The sequence below is a fragment of the Pelodiscus sinensis genome, chromosome 5, assembly GCF_052426305.1.
Source record: "Pelodiscus sinensis isolate ZL-2025 chromosome 5, ASM5242630v1, whole genome shotgun sequence".
Lineage (NCBI taxonomy): Eukaryota > Metazoa > Chordata > Testudines > Trionychidae > Pelodiscus > Pelodiscus sinensis.
The window spans coordinates 102,060,641-102,083,683 of NC_143056.1; the positions used below are offsets into that span (position 1 = coordinate 102,060,641).

At 42.9% G+C, this 23,043-nt stretch overlaps 1 protein-coding gene across 3 annotated transcripts in view; it reads left to right on the plus strand.

Moving 5' to 3' along the window:
• The window catches only part of BTBD10 (BTB domain containing 10), a 61,092-nt gene that overhangs the window by 4,048 nt on the left and 34,001 nt on the right, over positions 1-23,043 (plus strand). The window contains exon 1 of one of the 3 annotated variants that reach the window (XM_014568879.4): positions 16,649-17,118. The exons of the other annotated variants lie outside the window; for them this stretch is intronic. Coding sequence (XP_014424365.1) covers positions 16,994-17,118 — 125 coding nt within the window. The 5' untranslated portion in view covers positions 16,649-16,993. Of the gene's footprint in view, positions 1-16,648; positions 17,119-23,043 lie in introns of those variants that run through there. 3 annotated transcript variants of the gene reach the window in all.

Below are 23,043 nucleotides of genomic sequence, written 5' to 3' on the forward strand. Positions count from 1 at the left end.
CCTAGCCCAGCTCTGTGACCAGATTACATCTGTGCTGTGCTGTATCCTGGAGAGGCAATAAACTTCCTCTATTCCACCGGCTGGTGCAGTCTGTTTGTGCCATTTCGGGGTGCAGGAGATGGGGGAACCCCAACGCGCCGTCACACCTATATTGTGCTTTTGCAGTGATATAGAAACAATATATTCAAAACAAACTTTATTCATTTGTTCTGAAAAGGTATAGTGTGTAAGCATAGAGTAAAATCAGTAAAACCTTAAGTCTTTTTTGATAGTTTTGAAAGTTTGTCAGCTGACTCCATCTCTGGAATGTCTTTGCATATGTCAGTGTAAGATTTTCATAGATACAACTTGGGATATCCATTGACTTCGCACTCCATCCCTCCTTTTTCTAGCATCTGTGAGGTTTGAGGATTATCTGTGATCCTAAGTTTAGCTGTGGGAAGTAGAAGCCATTCTTGTCTGACTATAGCCAGAGTTTCATTTGATGGCACTTCTTCCCTTATTGCTTCCTCAAGGAACCTTGTATTTCCATTGCTTTGTTTCTTGTGACTTTTCCTCCTTCATAGCATCCTTTGATTATCCTTTAATGTTCAGGCAGGTTAATATCAGGGGAAATTATGTTTACATTAAAAATCACTCACAACTCCCTCATTTTTCATACCAACCATTGTTTTATGCTAGACTGTATTTAGTGTAGAAATGAAAGGAAGACTTGTTGAACATTTCTTAAGATAGTAATACCCCAATCCTATAAACCATATGTGTTCAAGTGGTTCCACTGAAGCTAAAAAGTTAACTATGTGCATGTAAGTGAACTATTGTGGGCATAATGGTACAGACTAATTAAATAGCTAGCTGAAAATGATTTTACATGTGTTAAGTAGATTTTTCTAATTCTTAAAACTAGTTTCTCTTTTCATTTGTTAGAAATGGACATCACAAATTATAAAATAATTTACAACTTCATTTTAGAAATTGATTGTTTTTTCCCCCATTCCTCTGCACTAACAGAATTATGTCTTCTAAAGTCTTCATTAACTGTGTCCAAAAGTCATATGTTTTGCCTTTCAAAATATTTTGATGCTTGGAAAACTTTTGCAATAAATTTTGTTTTATGCCATATAAACTTTTTGCATTCTTATTAGTTTTGAGAGTAACTTTTCATTATTAAAACGTGTAAACTGGAACTTGGATAACAGTGAAAAGACAGAGTAAGATAAGATTATAAAATATTCAACTTAATCTGTCCAAACCACTGTAGCAGATTCTTTTCACAATAATTTTCTCTAGGCTTTCCATATATTATGAACATTAGAGATTAACTGCTTATATGAGTCATAAAGCTTGGCATTCTTGTAATAGTGAAGAATTACTTGATACATTGGAAATTTTCAAATCTCTCTAGAATGCATTGTCTACTCCCAGACGTACATACTTTATACCACTTGGTTTTCCATTGGCTGTATTTTTTTCAGTCACAGGTTTGTGGTTTTATATAGAAGTATTCTTGCTCAACGCAAGACTGTTTGGTTTCAGTTTGAGAAACAGTTTTATCGTGAAGGTTTGCAAAATCCGTTGGATGTTTGCACCTAATTCTTACGTCTATTCTAGAATTTGTAGGATTTTTCAGTATTAACATTTAAACAATTCTTTTCTGATGGGATTTTGAGCAAAGGTTATAACTATATACCGTAAAATCTTGAGTATAATGTGCACCTATGTATAATGTGTACCTGCCTTTTAAACATCATAATTCTGGAATAAACTAAACTCTCACCTATAATGCCCACCCCCATTATACTCGCGATTTTAGTGTGTGTGTGCGCGGGGTGGGGGGGAGGAAGGGGCTCACGGGAACCCCCTGCCCAGCTGAGCTCGCGCCTGCCGCGGGGACCCTCGGGCGCAGCCTGAAGGAGCACTGGGCAGGCAGCGAGCCAGGGTGCTGCAGCCTAGTGGCGCAGCCGGCTCCTTGCTTTGCCTGCCGCGGGGGGCCCCTACCCAGTTACCTGCGCCGAGATGGGGCAGGCAGTAAGCCAGGGCGATGCAGCCTAGCAGCGCAGCCAGCTCCTCACTTCGCCTGAGCTTGTGCCTGCCTCAGGGGCCCCCGGGTGCAGGCTGAAGGAGTACTGGGCAGCCTAGCGGCGCAGCCGGCTCCTCGCCTTGTTCAGGAGCCAGGCTGGGTTGCAGCCCCCACTGCAATGAGAGAGTTTCTGTGCGGAGGGGAGAGGGAGTTAAAAAACTTTAAAAAATAGCTCTTATGTATAATGCGCACCGCGGCTTTGACCCTAAAAACTGGGGAAAAAGTGTGCATTATACTCAAGATTTTGCGGTAACTGCTGTTCGAAATTCTGTGTGGTAACTGGATGGCGAGCAGAACCATTAACTGTTAGATAGGAATGTAAAATCCAGTTTAATTGGTTAACTGTTTAAATGTTTTTTTTAACCAGTTAACAGATTAAAGCAGTCCCTGCCTGTATGGCGTTGTTTAAAGGTTGACACTGCTCTTTTAATGTAGATTGAGTGCTGCATGTGTGATTTTCAGAGCAATAGTGTGAGGAAGCTTGCAGTGGGATGGCAGGATGGCTTCATCCTTAAGATAGTAACTCCAGCGATCCAGGGAATTGGGATCGGAAGTTGCATAATAGATCCTGTAAGCTTTGTAAACATGCAAGGTAGGTGCCATATACAATCTATTGCATCTCAAAGCTACCATTAATATCATTCTAAAATAGAGGTGTGAACGGGTAACTGGTTGACCGGTTTTCTGGGAGCAGTTTCCCCACATGTGGCTGGATGTGGACAGAGGGCTGGTCGAGCCCCAGTAGCCAGTCTCAATACAGCTGGGTCTGGGAGCCGGTCTCGGCTGCAGCCCCAGCGCAGATTTGGAGTTGGCAAAGCTGCCATGGCGTCATCAAGTGGCACAGGCCCCAGCGTGGGGACTGGAGATCCTGCTTAGTTGGTTAACCAGTTAACTGATTAACTGGGATTTTACGTCCCTATTAAAGATAGCTGTATTTGCAGGGCTCGACAAATTACGGAAAACCCTGCTCACCAGACAAGACACTCGCCACTCTTCCCCCCCCCAATTTTTTTTTAATGGCATAAATTCCTAATAAGAATAAGAACAGTAATAACTAATATATTCTTAATAAATATCACCCAAGTTATTAATAAATATCTTATAAACTTCTACCTTTTCCCTCTGCTGCCATGTCTCCTCCCCTTGCTCCATCAGCTCCCCTGGTGCTGCTGCCCCCCAACCCCTCACCCTCCTTTGCTGTCTTGACTCCTTCCCTTCTCACTGCCCTCAGCCTTCCTGAGACCTGCCCCCCTCCACCAGCCCTTCTCTCCCCACTGTGCCCATTCCTTCAGTAGCCCCTTATCCCCTCTCCTAACACCTCCCTCTACACACCTGCTCTCTCTCCCTTCTGGTGCTGGTCTCTCCCCTGCAGGTGTCTGTCCTTCTGCTTCACTCCTAGAATCTCCTGGCACCTGCACCCTCCTGGTTCCTCCCCCTTCCCTCACCGCCCCTGCCCCCATCCCTCTTGTTCCCTGATACCCATCCCCTCAGCACCGCCTCCATTCCCCTCATGCCCCTGTGCCCTCACACATGCCTTGCTCCATCCCCACCTTCCTCATGCCCACCCCTTCTTTCAAGCCTTCTCCCAGCACCTCCCCCTCCTCCCTCTAGCCCCCAGGGCCCTTACCCTGTTTCCCCCTCCCACTGACACCTCCCTTCCTGCCCTTTTCTTCATTGTCTGCGCTTGGCCCCCTGGGATTTGTCTCACCTGCATCCCTGCCCCTTGGTTCCTTCCCCTTTCTTCTTCTTCTCGTGACCCCTTCCTCTTCTCTTCCCTTCTCTCCCCTCAGCACAAGCCCCTTCCCCATATTTTTCCCCTCCCCTCCGTCCAGCCCAGCCCAGCCGCTTCCCCTCCCCCAGGGCCAAGTAAAACATTCTCCCCCCCCTTGTTGTCTTTTACATGTTTGCATTTTGCATTGGTTTTTGTTTGTTTGTTTTTCATTTTTGTCCCAGCATTTTAGCCCTATAAATAGCATATTCATTCATTTTTTTCCATAAAGGCAAAGGCGCTTCAAGTGAACTCCCCCTTTCACTCGCTGCTGGGTCACAGCAGCCTTTTCCCTGCCCTGTCCAGCCCCTCCCTATGGACAAGCACTCCTCGCTCCCAACCCACAGGAGAAACAGGGTGCAGGGACAGCACAGAGCCAGAGGGGTGTAGGGAACTGTGTGTGTGTGGGGCGGGGGAGGAACGGGGTGGCACGGGGAACAGGAGGCATAGAGGCAGAGGGACGTAGGGATTGGGGGGAGCAGGGTGCAGTGGAGGCATGGGGAATGGGACATGAGGAACGGGAGGGGCAGAGGGATCGGGGTCTAGGGGCAGTGCAGGGAACGGGCAGCACAGAGCTGGGGGGGATCGGGGGGAGCGGGATGCAAGGGCGGTGCAGAGCCAGAGGGAGAGCAGGGGATCCGGGGTGCAGGGGGCACGTGGGGAATGGGCGGCGGGAGCCACATGACGCACGGGGCGGGCACAGCGAGCCGGACGGTAGGCAGGGAGCAGTCTCTCGCCGGCAAGGGGCTGGGGCCGTGGCAGGACTGGAGACAGCGGGGCGGGGCCTGGCTCTGCCGCACGCTGCAGTCAGCTGCCGGGGACATGCAGCCAGAGCCGAGCTACCACGGCCTTTTAAAATCAGCGGGGCCACATCATGCCAAAGTCCTATTGTCTGCCGGCGCTCTCCCTTCTCCGCTGCAGCTGCACACAGGCAGCCTGGCGCTGAGAATCGCCGCAGTTCCCCCTCCCTGGCAGCGCTCTGCTCCTCTGCTGGTTGGCGGATTGGATGGGGACGCGCCTCCCGTAGTGTGGGCTTCAGCCAGCCCGTAACAACAGCCCACTGGGCCAGTCCGCCCCTGCACTCGCCAGCTGGCAAAGTCTACTCGCTGCGGGCAAGTGTATTTGTTGAGACCTGTGTATTTGGTTGTGGTATATCTTGTCATGAATGTGGGAGTTCTCCCTCTCTTTTTTTAAATACAACTACATTTAAAAATGTCACTTGTAAGTAATTTTTGGAATCAATTATCAGCCTCTCTAATCTTAATTTGTATTTGTTGTTTTTCTTAGTCTTTTCCAAGTCAAGTGAATTATGAATTCACTTCATTGGTAGCTTGCTACATAGATAACCGAATAGTAGGGATGGATACCAGACAGTTTTTTTTTCCCTAGAAATTATTATAGTGAACTGGCAATTCAGATCTGTGTAACAGCATTCTTACTGTATTTGGAGCTTGCTCATGGGGATGAATTAATATTTGTTTACATGATTTTTTTCACTCTTCATAGCTCTACTTTGTTTAGCAAACTTGATTGCTTTTGAGTTCTAAAAGAGTCCTTTACCTAAATTCAGATTTTTTTTTTCTACTTGAGATGCTTTGTAAATACTCAATTTGGAAGTCTGAGGGTAGCAGTGTTAGTCTGTAACTTGAAAAAAAGAGTAGTCCTGTAGCACCATGGAGACTAACAAATTAGATATAATTTAAGTAACATGAGCTTTCATGGGCAAAACCTATATGTGTATTTTTGTTAGTGTCTAAGGTGCTACAGGACTACTATGATGGGGTTCTTTTACTCCATTTGAAGACAGTTCATGGAAAACATTTATTTTTCAGCATGTTGTATTCAAAATAGAAGCTAAATGAGACATTAGCTTGAGTAACAAACATATTTTTCTAACAAGGTTTCTCTTCACGTGTCTGTCCTAGGATTTGAGCCCTTATTAAACATTAATTATCTCACAACGTTCCTGTCAGGTTAGTGTTAGACTACGCATTTTACTGGTAGGAAGACTACTCAGTTGTGACTTGATAATCATTTAATGAAGTGATTCAACAGTTGAGCTAGAAATACAATTCATAAGACCAGAATGCTGTATTCCATTTCTTATGGTTAAACCTTCTTCCCTCGGTAATGGGCTATTGCTGTATCAGTTTAAATTTGCAAGTCTAAAAGTTTAATATTACATTAGGAGATATCGAAGACATGCAATTGGCATAATTGTATTTCAGTCAAATATGCATCTGGTAAAACAGTTGAATTAATACACTTGAGTACCAATGTGTCTCAAATAGAGCAAAGTTCAAGCAACTGTCTTGTTTAAGATAAACTAGGGGGTGGTGCCCTCTGCTTGCTACGCTCGCCAACCTCCCTGTCTTTTGGGGTAAGCAAGCCCAGCTCTCATCCCACCAGCCCTGGCCTCTTGGCCCCTTGGCTGCTGAGGAGGATTGGGGGTCTGCTCCACCTCTGGCCTCTCAACCGCTGTCCCCCCTCCCCCCGGCCACAGCCCTGGCCTCTTGGACCCCTCCCCAACCTCTCTTGACCTCTTGATGCACGCCTCTGCCCCCCCCCCCCGCTACAACTAGCCCTGGCCTTCTTGGCCCCCTATCCTCCTCCCCAGCCTGCCCCCCAGCTTCTCGGACCCTTCTGGCCGCCAGAGGAGGGCCAGGTCTGTGCCAAGAGGCGGCAGTAGCGGCTCCCCGCTGTGCTGGGGGTCCTGACTCTTGGGGACTCGGAGTGAACTGCTGCCTCTGGTTGCTCGGGCTAGGTGTCTTGGGCTCGCCACATGCCTGGTGTTCTAGCCTGGACCCTCCCAGACCCCAAGGAAAAAAAGCACTGGCTTTCTGCAGGGAGAGGGGAGAGGAGAAAGCCCCAAGACTCCGCACCAGAGGTGACTTGCAGAGAAGCATGCGCGCTGCTGAGAGGAGGGGGCTCTCACCAGTCTTTTAATCTTGTACTGAGCCGATCTGCGCTCTCCATGGCCCCAAGTTACTCACCCTTCTCCACTCTCTCCCACCATACCCCGGAGGGGCCCCTCTGTCCGAACGTGCTTGGCCCATCTCGCCAGCTTGTGCCCTTCAGTCACTAGCCAGTCTCCCACCCCACACCCGTCCCACTCCTACCCCATCTGCCAATAAAATAGTCCTCACATCAGCTGAAGAAGCTCCCTGGACTGGAGCACTGAGCGCCCCCACCTGAGAGGAGCAGGGCCTTGTGGCCCCATCACTGGGCAGCAAACCAAAGCTCAGCCCGCCCCGTGGGCTGCTCATGCACAGCACCTCTGGCAAGGCCCTCAGCTGCCCTGGAGCCTCTACCTGGGTTTTCTCCTCTGAGCAATGCTGACAGCACTGCTGCAGCCCCATTTCCTGTGGCAGGCTGATCCGGAGCAGCACCCAGCCCTGGGATGGAATCGCTCCCTGCCCTGGACACTGTTTGGGGATAGTAAGGCAGCCTGTCCTGGACAAATTGCGCCTCCCAAGGGTCCTGCACTCCCAGCCCTGGCCGCAGCCTTTCAGGAGGTGGAATCTGCCCAGGCTGGGCTTCCAGGTGGCTTTGTGGGTCCCTAAACAGTGTCTGGGCCAGGGGAGTGCAGAGCATGTGGGATGCCAGAGTGACATGATGAGATGGAAAAACTTTTTAAAAATATAGTGAGTTAAGATAATGTTGTAGTGCTAAGTGCTCTAAAAGTTATAAATCTACGTAACACGCCAAACCGATTGAAGGGAAAGAATCCAAACTAAATTTGACCACTGCATAATATAGGCAGTTTTGGGGGGAAATATGAACAAGAAATTGGCTTGATTCAGATGACAATATTACAGACCAATACATAATTTGTATTGTGGTGTAAAGAGACAAACATTTTTAAATGAGGCACCGAAATATATGAAAAGTAGCGTTGGATGAGGCAAAAGGTTGAATTACTAGAAAACAAGTGTGCTTAGCCCAAAACTTAGCAAAAGTACTAATTACGTTATTTTGAATGACCAGTCAATTCAGTACAGCTTGTACCTTACTTGACCTTTGCAAAAGAAGACCCTAAAATGTATATAGATGTTGTGGTGGTAGCTTTCTAGGACACAAACTTAAGGCCTTACTAAGGTTGTGGAGAATCGACACGTAGGCTTCATTCATGTCCATTTAATAGGATATACTTTACATCATTTTAGAGAAAAAATGTTTTGAGACATTTCATGTGGTAGTAATATAATTAGACTGCATTCTAATCCATCTTAACAAGGGAATGAAGTGAAGGTTGCATGGACAAATAAATGGACATTTCCCAATTCATGTGTAATCATGCAATCTTAGCATTTTTAATATAGGTTTTTATTCCGTTTTTCCTAAGTGTAAAAAGACATTACATGATCTGGAGCTATTTGCAAGTTTTTGTGTGAAAGGTTGATAACACTGCTCTACAGCCAAAATGCTTCTGAAATAAATGTAGTCAAACTTGACTAATTCTGGGTCACTGAGAACGAAAATGATGCTTAAAATTGTTGATTGGCTCTAGTTTTCAAGATATGCTATTGGGTCAGTCTAAACATCCCTTGACTTGCGAATGGCGGAGGATAAGTGAGTTATAAAGGGAAGGGATCTCAATTTAAACCAGAAATGACTAAAATACATCTTAGACTGGATCTATGAATAAATCTGACTGGGTTTGGACAGTACTTGCTTTTTAGGCAAAACAATGAATGATGCAATCTGAAGCTGGTATTGCATCATGTTATTCCTAGAAGTCATGGATGTTTTGCTGCATAATAGCAATGTTTTGCCATCAATTCCAGTTGGTCATGCAGTCCATATGAAGGAAACCTATGACAACATGAAACAACTTTTGAGGTTCATAAACTATGACCAATATCCAGTGGCAGCTTTGTGGCAATTTGAAGGTTGTTGCTCTCTTCCTTGGTCTGCAGACTGGATACACAAATTACTGCTGTTTTCTCTGCAAATGGGATAGTCGTGCAAGAGATTCCCACTACATCAAGATAGATTGGCCACTCCAACAGTCATTGGAGCAGAGTAGACACTGAATAGGACTAAACTATGTACATAATAGTGTTTTGCCTTTTGTTTCATAATACATTTTATTTATATAACCCTTTTTGCTGATTTTTAAAGTGTTACATAAACAGGACAGGTGAAATATTATCATGTAAAGCAACCATAAACACATGAAAAGACCTAGGTTTACAATTTATGATTAAAACTCTACTATCTACACAATATACATTGACGTAAAATGTAAAAACTTAAATATCTTGGAAACAGTAGCCAATCAGTTGTTTTAATTGTCATATTTGAATTCAGCACGTTAAAATACGTAATAAATAGTACATTTTATCTCTGAAGCAGACGACTTCTAAAAAATTGTAGACCAGTGTAATCAGACCAGGGTACTTCTGAGTTCTGTCTCATTTCTCAATCTATCTTAATTTTTCACATTTCTTGCCTGTAAGAGCCTTACTGCGCTCCCAGTTGTCACTGCAGATTGGGGACATCTGAGTTAATACGGAATATGGTGATGGATGAGACATGTTTATAGGTGATGAATGAATCTGTAACTTGATTGACTCTTACAATTTTATAACTGTTTAATCCACTCAAGAATAAAGCGGTAGGGATATATTGTCGACCACCTGACCAGGATAGTGATAGTGACTATGAAATGCTACAGAAGACTAGTGAGGCTATCAAAATAAAAAAAAAAACCTCAATAACAATGGGAGACTTCAACTATTCCCATATTGACTGGGTACATGTCACCTCAGGACAGGATGTAGAGATAAAATTTCTTGATGCCTTAAATGACTGCTTCTTGAAGCAGCTGGTTCTGGAACCCACAAGAGAAGAGGCAGTTCTTGATTTAGTCCTAAGTGGGGCACTGAATTTTGTCCAAAGGGTATATATAACTGGACTGTTTGGAAATAGTGACCATAACGTAATAAAATGTAACATCCCTGTGGTGAGGAAAACACCTCACCAGCTCACGCTCTGACATTTAATTTCAGAAAGAGGAACTACACAAAAATGAGATTTGTTAAACAGAAATTAAAAGGTACAGTGACAAAAGTAAAATTCCTGCAAGCTGCATGGATTCCAAGACACCATAATAGAGGCCCAACTTAAATGTATACCTCAAATTAAAAAACACAGTAAGAGAACCAAAAAAGCACCACCATGGCTTAACAACCTAGTAAAAGAAGCAGAGAGATAAAAAGGCATTTAAAAGTGATTATTAAATCCTAGTGAGGAAAATAGGAACATAAACTCTGTCAAATTAAGGGGGGGGAGGGGAATAAGAGGCCAAAAATGAATTTGAAGAACAGCTAGCCAAAAACTCAAAGTAATAGTAAAATGTTTAAATACATCAGAAGCAGGAAGCCGGTTAAACAACCAGTGGGACCCTTGGATGACGGAGATGCTAAAGGAGCACTCATAGACGATAAAGTCATAGCGGAGAAGCTAAATGAATTCTTTGCTTTAGTCTTCACGGCTGAGGAGATTACCAAACCTGAGACATTCTTTTTCGGTGACAAATGTGAGGAACTGTTCCAAACTGAAGTGTCATTAGAGGAGGTTTTGAAACAAATTGATAAACTTAACAGTAACAAATCATTGGGACCAGATGACATTCACCCAAGACTTCTGAAAGAGCTCAAATGTAAAATTGCAGAACTATTAACTGTGGTTTGTAACCTATCCTTTAAATCAGCTTCTGGACCCAATGATAGTTAACATGATGCCAATATTTAAAAAGGGCTTTAAAGGTGATCCTGGCAATTAGACTGGTAAGTATAACATCACTACCAGGCAAATTAGTTGAAAATATAGTAAAGAATAAAACTGTGTCAGACTCATAGCTGAACATAATTTTTTGGGGAAAAGTCAACATGGTTTCTGTAAAGGGAAATAATGCCCTGCTAATCTACTAGAATTCTTTGAGGGGGTCAACAAACATGTGGACAAGGAGGATCCTGTAGATAAAGTGTACTTAGATTTCCAGAGAGCCTTTGACAGGCTGTTTCACCAAAGGCTCTTAAGTAAAGTAAGTCATCATGGGGCAAGAAGGAAGGGCCTTTCATGGATTGAAAACTGATTAAAAGATAGGAAACAAAGGGTAAGAATAAATGGTAAGTTTTCAGAATGGAGTAACTAGTGGTATCCCCCAAGGGTCTCTCCTGGGAACAGTCCTATTCAACCTATTAATAAATGATCTGGAGAAAGGGGTGACAAGTGAGGTAGCAAAATTTGCATATGATACTAAACTGTTCAAGATAGTTAAGACCAAAGCAGACTGAGAAGAGCTTCAAAAAAATCCACAAAACTAAGTCACTGAGCAACAAAATAGTAAATGAAATTTAATGTTGATAAATGTAAAGTAATGCACATTTGGAAAAAATAATCTATACCCATAATATGCTGGAGACTAATTCAGCAACAACTACTTGAGAGATCTTGGAGTCACTGTGGATAGTTCTCTGAAAACATCAACTCTTGTTTGTTTGCTTTTTTGACTGCCGCTGCACACTGTTAGGAATCATTAAACGAATAGAGAATAAGACAGAGAACATCTTATTGTCTCTGTATAAAACCATTTATGATAGTGATAGAAATGTAGCCGTATTAGTCTGGTGTAGCTGAAACAAAAAAGAGGACTACATAGCACTTAAAGACTAACAAGATGGTTTATTAGGTGATGAGCTTTCGTGGGCCAGACCCACTTGCTCAGATCAAATAGTGGAAGAAAATTGTCACAACCATATACTGTATATCAAAGGATACAATTAAAAAAAATGAACACATGAAAAGGACAAATCAAACTTCAGAACAGAAGGGGAATGGGGGGAAGGTAAATGTCTGTGAGCTAATGATATTAGAGGTGATAATTGAGGAAGCTATCTTTGTAATGGGTAAGATAATTAGTCTTGATTCAAATTTAGGTGTAAAGTGGACAAACGTCTCAGACACTTCGCCAAAGGATCAATGCCCACAATACAGATATTAGACAGGATCACAAAGAAAAAACAGTTTCTTGCCATTTCAACCAGAAAGGACATTGTCTCAACGACTTGATTACCTGCATCCTGCTTCAAAGGCCTTTTAAGACTGTACTTGAAAGAGAATCCTCTGAACTGTCATTCATGCTTAAATTCGACACTTTACACCTAAGTTTAAATAAAGATTCTAATTATCTTACCCATTACAAAGATAACTTCCCCAATTATCACCTCTAATATAATTAGCTCTCAGACATTTATCCCCCCCCCATCTCCCTTCTGTTCTGAAATTTGATTTGTCCTTTCCATATGTGTTCATTTTTTTAAAATTGTATCCTTTGGTATACAGTATATGGTTTTCTTCCACTATTTGATCTGAGGAAGTGGGTCTGGCTCACGAAAGCTCATCTCCTAATAAACCATCTTGTTAGTCTTTAAAGTGCTACATAGTCCTGTTTTTTGTTTCATTTATGATAGAGGAGGCTAGAGGGCTTGATTAGAGGGGGAGAGAGACTGCTCTGAAAAACAGCAAGAGCCTGGGTTAATTAGGAACAGCTGAAACAAGGCTGCTGTAAATCAATTAAGGGCCAGCTGAGCTGATTTCTGGCTGCCAAGGGACCCTTTTAAAAGCCTTTCCTGTGGGGGAGGGCAGAGCAGAGGAAGGGGAGTTTGGAGAGTGGAGGTGGAGAGAAACTTGTGACTGATAAGGAGAGTCAGAGAAGCTGATCAAGACAACATTATCATTGCCAATAAGGGCAGGGAAGGGGAGAGGCTCCAATAAGGAGTGTTAGGACTCCCTTCCCCAAGAAGCCTGAAACTCCATCTGTGGGCTATTAGGGGAGGACTGGTTTCCTAACCCATGCTATCCTAGGTACATCTGCCCCACACTCTTTTAGCTGGAGAACAGAAGGCCCACCCTGGTAAAGGCAGGGCCCAATCCGCAATACCTGGACTGTGGGGCGGTGGACTAACCAGGGGGCTGGGACCCAGGAATGGGACTGACCCTGCTACAGGATTCTACATCCGTACGGATGTGGTTGACTCATCTCAAAGATATATTGGCATTAGAAAAGGTTCAGAAAAGATCAACAAAAATGATTAGGGATATTGAATGGGTCCCATATAAGAGAGATGAAAGACTGGGACTCTTCAACTTAGTCTCTTCTATTCTAAGGGGAGATATGACAGAGGTCTATTAAAATCATGACTGATGTCAAAAAAGTGAATAAGAAAAAAGTTGTTCCCATAACATAAGAACTAGGGGTCACCAAATGAAATTAATAGGTAGCAGGTTTAAAACAAACAAAAGGACATTTTTCTTCACTCAGCTCACCATTGGCCTGTGGAACTCTTTGCCATGGGAGGTTGTGAATACCAGGATTTTAACAGGGTTCAAGAAAACTAAATACATTCCTGGACTATTAGCAAGGTTGGGTAGGAATAGTGTCATTATTCTCTGCCAGAGGCTGAGAATGGGTGACGGGGGAGGGATTGCTTGAAGATTCCCTGTTCTGTTCGCTCACTCTGGGGCATCTGGTATTGGGGCCAGTGTCGTCAGACAGGATACTGTCTAGATGGACCTTTGGTCTGACCCGTTATGGCCAGTCTTATGTTACCTTTAATTTAACCTGTTTCTTATTGCAAGGGAAACCTTTCCTATCTATAAATTCAGTTTCTATAATGAATAACTTGAAAATTCAGACCGATTATTTTTTTTCACCTCTGATTTAATGTGCTAAAGAAAGTGATTAGTCATCAGTTTCCAAGATGTTTTTCATCACATTTTCTGCTGGCTGGCTGCTGTGCTTTTTCCTATTGGATTTTCTTGACTCTTAAGTATGTTGTTCTAATTAAATTTGTGGGAAATTTTTATTAGACTATCAGACTAAACTGTGTGGAGTTTTTTTTTTAAATGTCTAGTTACCAGCAGCAGTATACAAAGGCCTTGGGTGGGCTTTAGGGATGTGAACAGGTAACCAGGAGATGCTTACTTGGTACTGCTAACGGATACATGAGAGTAGCCCCCTGCCTGGAGCCCGCCATGGGTAAAGGGTTAGACTAGGAGCAGGAGCTAGCCACCCCACACTGAACTGCCAGCTCTTGTTCCCAGCCCCCGAATGCAGAGGAGCCGGCAGCCCCCAAGTGTGGGGAAGGGTGATGGGAGCAGTATTCCAGCTAGTGGTTAACCAGGATTTTACATCCTTAATGGGTGTCATATTGTCTTTATCTTGTCTGCCCTCAAAGTGCCATCTGCTAAGGCTGATAAGTCAACCCTATCATGCTTTAAAGGTACTAGAATATTTACCAGGCATTTCTTAGGTCTTTATTTCAATTAATTTGTTTTTCTTCATTTCCATCAGGACTCTGGGGTGAGCTGAGGATGAGGGGTTCAGTATGAAGGCTTTTCTCTGTGGGCACAGCTGGGGGGAGGGGTGCATGTCCCCTTGCTGAGGCAGGTCCAGGTTTGTGTCTCCCCCCCTCCCCCCCCCCCCACACTCTCATGCCAGATTGAAGAATGGAGCAAACTGTGCACTTCCCCATACTCCCTGATGAATGGGAACAGCTAACAATATTCCTGTATGAATGGGGGAGAGGGGTAGCTGCAGCTCCTCCTGCTGTCCCTCAAGGTTGGAGGAGGGAGGCTCAGGGCTGGGGAATCCCAGGTGTGATTGGGCATCCCCAGCCAGCCCTTTTCACCTGCCTCATGATTCTGTCACTGTATGGCTTTATACATCCACGTATGCATCAGGGAGCTGAAGCTTCTCCCCTCCCCTGAAAATCTTTACCTTTAAGTTATAAGAGGAAGCTGCATGTGAAATTTGGTGGTCTTCGCTCTTGCTGTTTAGAACAGACTTGCACACTCACAAAGTCAAATATATAGCAGATATAAGGCTTCTTGAATGATGTTTTACCAAAGTAATTCTGTAGGGTAGACCTGCCCTAAGACACTTCCTCTTCCTCTGTGTGGAAATTATTACCTCTTTGAATTGTGGTGTGTGGGTGGTGGGTTTTTTTAAACACATCGTAATGACTGGGTTAGGAAATGGAGGAGGAGCCAAAAGTACAAAGAAAGGCAACAAGCAGTTTTTCATGGAGGATGTTGCAGAATGCTGGATAACCTGACTAACTGAAGATAGGAGTTCAGTGTAAATCCACCTCCAGAAAATATTACCCACTACTTGAAAAGTCTCTTTGTAGGTACTTCCACGGATAGTATTTTCAAGTGAAGTGGATCTGAAGCCCTGAGTAATATGGTGATACTCCATCCTTGGTGTGTACCTATCTCTGTAAGGGGAAAAGCTTGTTGCACCACAAAGCAGAAGTGTCATGGGTGCTTTAGAAGAGTTGCTTGTGGGAGCCCTAAAGAGAGATGGATGTCTGAATCATACCTTTTGGGACATTTTGTAGGATAAACCACCTGGTCTGAAAAGTGGGAGGGATCTGGAGCCTGACCTCCTAATGTTGACTTATTCTGTGAGGTGCTAGGAAAGGGCACATGTTCTCCACCTGAAACCAGTAAAATGGTGATGGAGCCTGCTGCCCCTAGTGTGGGTGTTGCTGTAAGAGGCCCTTTTGCTTGCTCTGAGAGGGAGAAGAGACTCTGAGTTTGGGCTCATTCCATTGCAGGAGGGTAAAAAAAGGATCCTGCAATTACAGCTTCATGAGCCTGTGACTGAAGGCACTTGAATAGCTGTACCTGTTTCCTACCTTGACAGTTGACAGCTTCATAAAGATGCATGATATCTTAAAATAAGGCAGAAGACTACCCGAACAAAGGATGGAAGTCAACTGGTGGTAGACATCGGTCTGAGAGGGAGGAAAAAATATTGGAAGCCAATGATAGTTGGTGTAGCTAACAAATCAGAACAGCAAAGAGAGCTCCATGAAGTTATATTTTTGAAACTGTATGAGCAGAAATCTTTCTTCAGTCCTTTAACTTTCCACGTTAGTTGTAAGTCCTTTTTTATTATTGTTCAAAAGCCATATTCTTGAAATCCTTCAAGAAGTCTAGAATGCTGAAAGCTATTCTCTTGCCTCTGGTATTAACGTGTATGGTTTGTTTCTTTTGTTTTCTAAATCTAAATTGTTTCCTGGCTAAAATTTCTTGATCAGCTTTCTTGTCTAACTTCAACCATTTGCTTCTTAATTTTCTTTACATTTTATATCATGGGCATTTCTTTCCTGAGATTTACCTCCCTCTTTAAATGTAATATGACCGTTAAACAATAGTTTGTGATATGAATCATGCAATTTAAAAAATTTTGTGTAGCACTCAGAACACAAAATAACTTGAGGAAATTTGACCCTGAAACAATTAAATATAGACTTGGGCTGCTTTTACCTACTCCCATTTGTAGACAAGAAACTGGACTTGCAACCAAAATCTGTTTTTTGTAAGAATGCAATGGCCAGGAGATGATTTGCTTTGTGTCCATTACATAGTGATATGCTTAGTACACTTTGCTATATCATTTTCTCATTCTCACATGTGCTTTCCTGTTTTCACATGCAGTTCTCAAATTTCCAGGTCCATAGTTGGGAACCTATCTTCCCTCTACCTCAAAAATCAATCGCAGCATATGCTTGCGGTATCAGCAAAAGACCATTTTAGTTCTATATATTAATATAGACAGATTGTAAAATATCAACTAATGTCTTGAATAGCCATAAAACCAACATGAAAAATGTGTGACAAAGTTAGCAACAACCTTTTCAGGTGTCTTGTGTGTACTGAAACCTAACAAGCTGGCAAGACTAGAAATAGCTTCACAGATGGTACTTGGCGATATGTCAAATAGCTTTTCTCTTGTGCGCTCTTTACCCTGTCTGTCAATTTTATTATCCAATGGCTGCTTAGGGATGGTGAAATGGCAAGCATGAATTCAGCTCACAGGAGGCTGCGAGGTCAGACGTCAGTACTGCACTATGCATGGCTGAGACAGTGACTGTTAGAAAATGAATTGAATTAATATTGGGGCGGGGAGAGGCTTGCATTTCTGAACACTCAGTGGACTGAATAGATATGAAAAGGTTGTCAGTCTTGAGAGAGGAAGGAAAATAGAAGAAAAAAGTAAGACTGACTAATGGTGCAGTGGGCTAATGAGATGATGGAAATAGCAAATATGCTGAAGTTAGCAAGTAATGCCAAAGGATGGTGAGCTGGCTTCCAGAGCTGTTTTCTTGGAAGGAGCACAGTTCTTTTGTACTCTGATTTCAAAATTGTTTCCATGCTTTTGTATTTCTTCTCTGGTGTATACAACAGGAAGGTGCGTAACCACTGATAATGGGATAATCTGTGAGTAATACGTAACAGAGCAGACAGTATGGAGATGCACTATCCTTTGGATATCCTGGTCAATTTAAATGAGCTGACGTGTGGGTGTGGGTGTGTGTGTGTGTGTGTGTGTGACTGTCTTGTTACTTCTAAGATAAGTCAGTGTAATGTAAACAGAGGAATTTCTCTTGCTTTAAAAAAAAACTTTAAAAAATACTGAGACAACTTTGTTTAAAGATTGGCCTCCCTTTTCTGAAAGTGGCGATTGCATGAGCAGAGGTTATCTATAGGTTAATATATTAGGAAAATTAGTTAATAAAAGCTTTAGAAAATATAGAAAGTAGAGCAATTGTATGAAAGTTGGTTTTGTTATTGGCTTAGTGTAATTCAACTGACTACATTTTTGCTGATCATAGGCATCAATATACTATGATTCTATTTGTGATGCAACAAAAATTGCTTATAAACCATTACAATGTATACAGTGTTCACTGAAGTGTAGATTAGCCTAACAATATGAAATCTATGGAAATTGCTTTGATAAAATTAATCCTTTTTTGTTTGGGATCAAATGAATAGTTTTATTCTGAAAGGGTAAAATTTTTCTATCACAATTGCATGTAGATTTTAAATTGGAATAGGACTTTTTATAAATGACAAAACAATCAATTCTTGTCTGAGTGCAGAATTACAAACCATATCCATCATAATACTTTAACAAGCTTGCACTTTTGACAGAATTTACTATTCAACCCAATCCCATTACCTACTTCTCTGTGCTTAAGTAAAACTTTGAGCATATTAAGTTTGTAATACAATTGCTTTAAAAAAATCAAAATATATTAGGAAGGCAAATTTAATTGTGTAGTGTAAACACAAATAGACTGAGGTTCCCCAAGTGAGAAATGGGGAAAATGGTTTTAATGATTAGTTTACAGAATTCTTTTTTACTACTATACCTCTTGCTCAAAACGTTTTTATCTAGTTAGTGATGGAAAAATAAATACTCTAGGTGGGTTGGCCCAAAAGTTTTAGATGAGTATGCACCAGTGTTGTGTCAACGTTCATCTTGAATTGAAGAAGTAGTGATAGCCCATGCTTGTGGATGTTGGTATATTTAAGGAATCATCAGAATAAGATCTTTCCCTGTGGAAAAATAATTGACAAAATAAGACACTTCAGAGTTAAATCTTTCAAGGTCTCCTGTGGTAATGTTTTTCTGTGACTTTTTTTTTTTTTTTTTTAAACCATTGGTATGCTGCTGTTTGTGTGTATTCTTCAAGTGAATGAAAGAGGAAATGAGTTTTGTTTCTGGATGATCTTGTCCCACTGTGTTAAGATCTTAATATAGTTGTAACAGGTTTTGAGCAAAATTCTTACCTTAAATGCACACTCCCTGCTCTTATTGTCAACGAGAGCCATTCAATATAAAGTCTTTCCCCTGGAGCTGTGCTTTTTTTGGGTTTTTTTTTTTTACTTGACTAGTTCTGAAAACAGTAAAACAGACTGCGCTGCTGCTTTGTTGACAATTTAAGAAAAAGCCAAAATTGTTGTATTGTCTGTCTTACTGCTGCTGTTCCCCTCATTTTCAGCATTGGGTCAATATAATTTTGATTTGGATTAAAATAGACTAACAATTGACTTCAAAATGTTTCAAATTTAATTAAAAATACAATTAAGGAGAATTTACATTCCAAATTATGCTTTTAAAATTTGCTCTGTTCCTCTAGTGCAGGGGTGGGCAAAAGGACCTCCGCGGGCTGGATCTGGCGCACCATGTGGGTGGATCCGGCCCATGGAGGCCCTGCCATTCCTTCACCCCCAGGCCTTAATTGGCCTGAGAGGCGGGGGAGCATGCAAAGACTCCTCCTGCCCTGCCAGGAGTACATGGCACTTTTAAGTGCCACATGCTGCTTGCAGGGCGGGGGCAGAGTAGAGGAAGCTTCGCGTGCTAGCCTCCCCTCCCCCCGGCCCTCAGACCAATCATTGCCTGAGGGTAGGGAATGAAGTATGGCCCTGCCCCTTCTGCTTGATGTCCTGCCTTGGGCCACTTCAAAAATTTCTGAAGTGGCCCCTGGCAAAAAAATTATTGCCCACCTCTGCTCTAGTGTGACCAAAACATTCTCAAAACTACCAAATCAAATTACCTTTGTAATCATATATTGATTATAATGCAAATGCAAGGGTTTTTTATTTTTGTTTTTTCAGCAATCTATAGGTAATTGGCTCTGTTTATTTAACACTTTCAGGTCTCCGAAATTTCCTAGTTGCAAGCCCTCAAAAGTTTAGAATGAAATAGAGAGGTGCAGCTTAGTGATTCATCTGGACACTTGCTGTGGTGTGACAGGCAAAACACCATAGCTTTCTTGTAGACTGAAGTTACAGATTAATGCAGAGACACAAACTGGGTACTATGGAGTAATGTTTACACTGGGACCATAGCTATGTGACTGATCAATGGTGTAGCTGCAGTGGTGCAGATGTCTAGTCATACCATATGGCTATAAATTTAATTTGGTTGGCACACATGTTCTTGTTTGAAAATGGGATTGCACCTACTAGTGAAGCTGTTTTTCACCAGTGTGGCTCAGTTACAGGAGTTTGCTGTGGCTGAATTGTAATACAGTAGCTACACTGCTGTAAAAAACCCCAGTTTAGACCCCTAGAGCTTGTCTTCAACTGTATGCTGGTGACTACAGTCTCATTGTGGAGACAGCCTAAGATTTGATTTGATTAAGATTAACACTACTCTTGGTAGTGTTACAGCTTAAACTATATCAGTGGTAAAACTGATACAATGCATTTCGTGATGAATTGTCTTTGTTTTTGTGCACTTACTAATGAATGCAGTCATCTAGTGCACTGTCTCTGTACTAGTTTTTGGTATGAATCAGATTTTGCTGCGTTTGACTGTGGTCTGGCAACATCCTCAGTCCTGTTCCAGGACCAGAGAGTCCCAGTGGAGGGCTAGCAGCTGGGAGCCCCGTGAGCTGATAAGGCAGTGGGGTAGGTCCAGGGCTGGGGGGGGGGAGGTGGTGGCCGGGATGTGGGGTGGACATGACCTCCACTGGTCCAGCAAAATCCCTCTTCTGTGTCTGGTCAGGTCCTGAGGATGTTGGACCAGGGAGATCCAACTAGGGATGTAATAGTGTAGTTGATTAATAAGCAAGAAGATATCGGTTAATGCTATAGACTACATGCATCCTCCCCCCCCCCCCCCCCCCGTCTGTCCACCTGCCAATAAATTATGTAGCAGGCTGGTCAGCAGCCTGGCTCGCACCAGGTCTGGGACCTACCCCTGTTGTGGCTCAGCATTTAAAGTGCATTTATTAGGAACCAGGTGGGCAGGCAGCTTGGCTCAGTTCCGGCTCATGCTGACTCCAGGAGCTCAGACCCCCTCTCCCCAAGACAAGGTCTGCTGCCACTCCATGCTGCTGCCTCTTTATCAGAGGCAGCAACACAGGATGACAGGTAGCCAGTCCATAAAGGGGAGCTGGCTTTTTAATTGGCTCCCATTACGGACCAGCACCTGCCTGGCACCCCGTGCTGCTACCTCTGATACAGAGGCAGCAATATGCAGAGTGGCAGGGGGCTTCTCGGGAGTGAGGCCAGAGCACATTGGTGGCCAGCCCCACCCCGGGGGACTATAGAATAGTCAACTGATATGAATTCATGAGGTTATTTGACTATTCAATTAACCCATATTTAACATCCTTAGGTACAACCTTTATTAACATCTTTAATTACTGAAACAATTTTACAAATCAGAATGATCTGAATCCTAAGTTATCAGGTTTGTTTTTCTTATTTCACTCAGTTTCAATTTCCAGATACTCTGAAATGAATCTCGTGCTGCAATGTTCTGGCTCACAACAGTAAACTCCTTTAATTGTTGTTCATGTTTCTATTAATTCTTACACATTAGAATTTTTAATATGCTTTAGATTTATATAGCCCAAAATTTGAGGATTAGCTTGTCCCTTTTTAACTACCTTGCTTACTGCTGAATATTTGTTTCAGTAATAGTATTCTATTTTGTAGTACATTTTCAGATGAATGGAACTGTAAAGTTTTCCAGATATAATAAGTGCTCAAGTAAATGCGTTTTCTAAATTTGTCTGGATACATTTCAACAATAACATTGACATTTAAGTGACTATATGGGGAGCAGGTTTAAAACTAATAAAAGAAAGTTCTTCTTCACACAGCGTGTAGTCAACCTGTGGAACTCCTTGCCAGAGGAGGCGGTGAAGGCTAGGACTATAATAGAGTTTAAAGAGAAGCTAGATAATTTCATGGAGGCTAGGTCCATAAAAGGCTATTAGCCAGGGGATAAAATGGTGTCCTTGGCCTCTGTCTGTCAGAGGCTGGAGAGGGATGGCAGGAGACAAATCGCTTGATCATTGTCTTCGGTCCATCCTCTCTGGAGCACCTGGTGCTGGCCACTGTCGGTAGACAGGATACTGGGCTAGATGGACCTTTGGTCTGACCCAGTACGGCTGTTCTTATGTTTTTTTATAATTAAGATAAGTGCTCATGTTTCAATTGGTGCTGTTTCAATCAGTTTGGCTTGCGTACTTCATAGGGATGTTAAAATGAGATTAATGAACTAATCAAATAGTCAATGGAATTTCTATCGACTATTCGATTAGTCAATAAGGGCGCTTCCGCTTGGAAATGTAGCAAGAGCTGCATGGCATTTCGCCTTTGAAACATAGCAACAGCCGGGTGGGTCCTTGCTACATTTCAAAGATTGAAGTGCTGCATGGAGCCTCAGAGGCTATGTCTACACTACCGTTTTTTTAGGCAGAAGATATGCAAATTGTGCTCATTTGCATATCTTCTGCCTAGCCTTTTTGTGGAAGAGGTTTTTCTGCTAAAAAGCCCCATGTAGACAGGGCCATTTGTCGGGGGAAAAACCTTTTTTCACAAGATCCCTTATTCCTCAAAAAATGAGGTTTACAGGATCTTGCAAGAAAGGGTTTTTTTCCTGACAAATGGCCCTGTCTATACGGAACTTTTTAGTGGCAAAACCTCATCACCGAAAAGGATTGGCAGAAGATATGCAAATGAGAGCATGATTTGCATATCTTCTGCAGGAGGGAAAAAAATGGCAGTGTAGACATAGCCAGAGAATTCCCCGCTGGCCCCAGGCTCCATGCAGTGCTTCTGATTTAAAATGTAGAAGAGCCCCAGTATGGACTCTTGTACATGTCAAAGGTATACTGCCGCCTGCCCCCTCTTGTGGGGCTGGAACTGGGCCTGGAACTGAGGGGACCCCAGGATTTTGCTTATCGGTTAGTCAACTAGTTGATTAGTATCTTACATCCCTTGTACTTAAGTCTGACATAGAGTACCTAGCAGCTAAAAGAACATATTCTACGTCTGGGAGTCTAATCTCTCTGTGTGTCTTAGGGATGTCAGAGGTTAACGGGTTACCTGGTAAGCAGGTGGCTTTATTGGCTTGCTTAGAAGGTACCCAATTTACTGGTCCTGCCAGCTGGACCCCCATGGCCATGCTGAGATAGAGTAGCCTTCGCCACCTGTGACTGGACAGAGGTCAGAACCAGGGCAGCCCCTGCTGCCTGCAGGCTGGTTGTTAACTGATCAAACAATTTGTTTAACCAGCTAACTACTGTAGGCGGGTCTTTACATCCCTAGTGTGTATTAAAAATGGAAAGCAGACACCTACATCAGGATAGGAGAGAAGGAGCAACAATTCCAATTACATGGAGAGTGTGGGTGGAATGCAAACATTGGGCCTGGAATCTTATCCTTCATGACTTCCTACTAGTTACACAAAATGCTTTGGTACCTTTTTGAGAGGTCAGAACACTGCAGGTCTTAGTTTTTACAGTTTGTTCAGAAGAAGGCATTTCTAGCAACATAATGAGTGCTGACTCTTTCATAGGGTGTT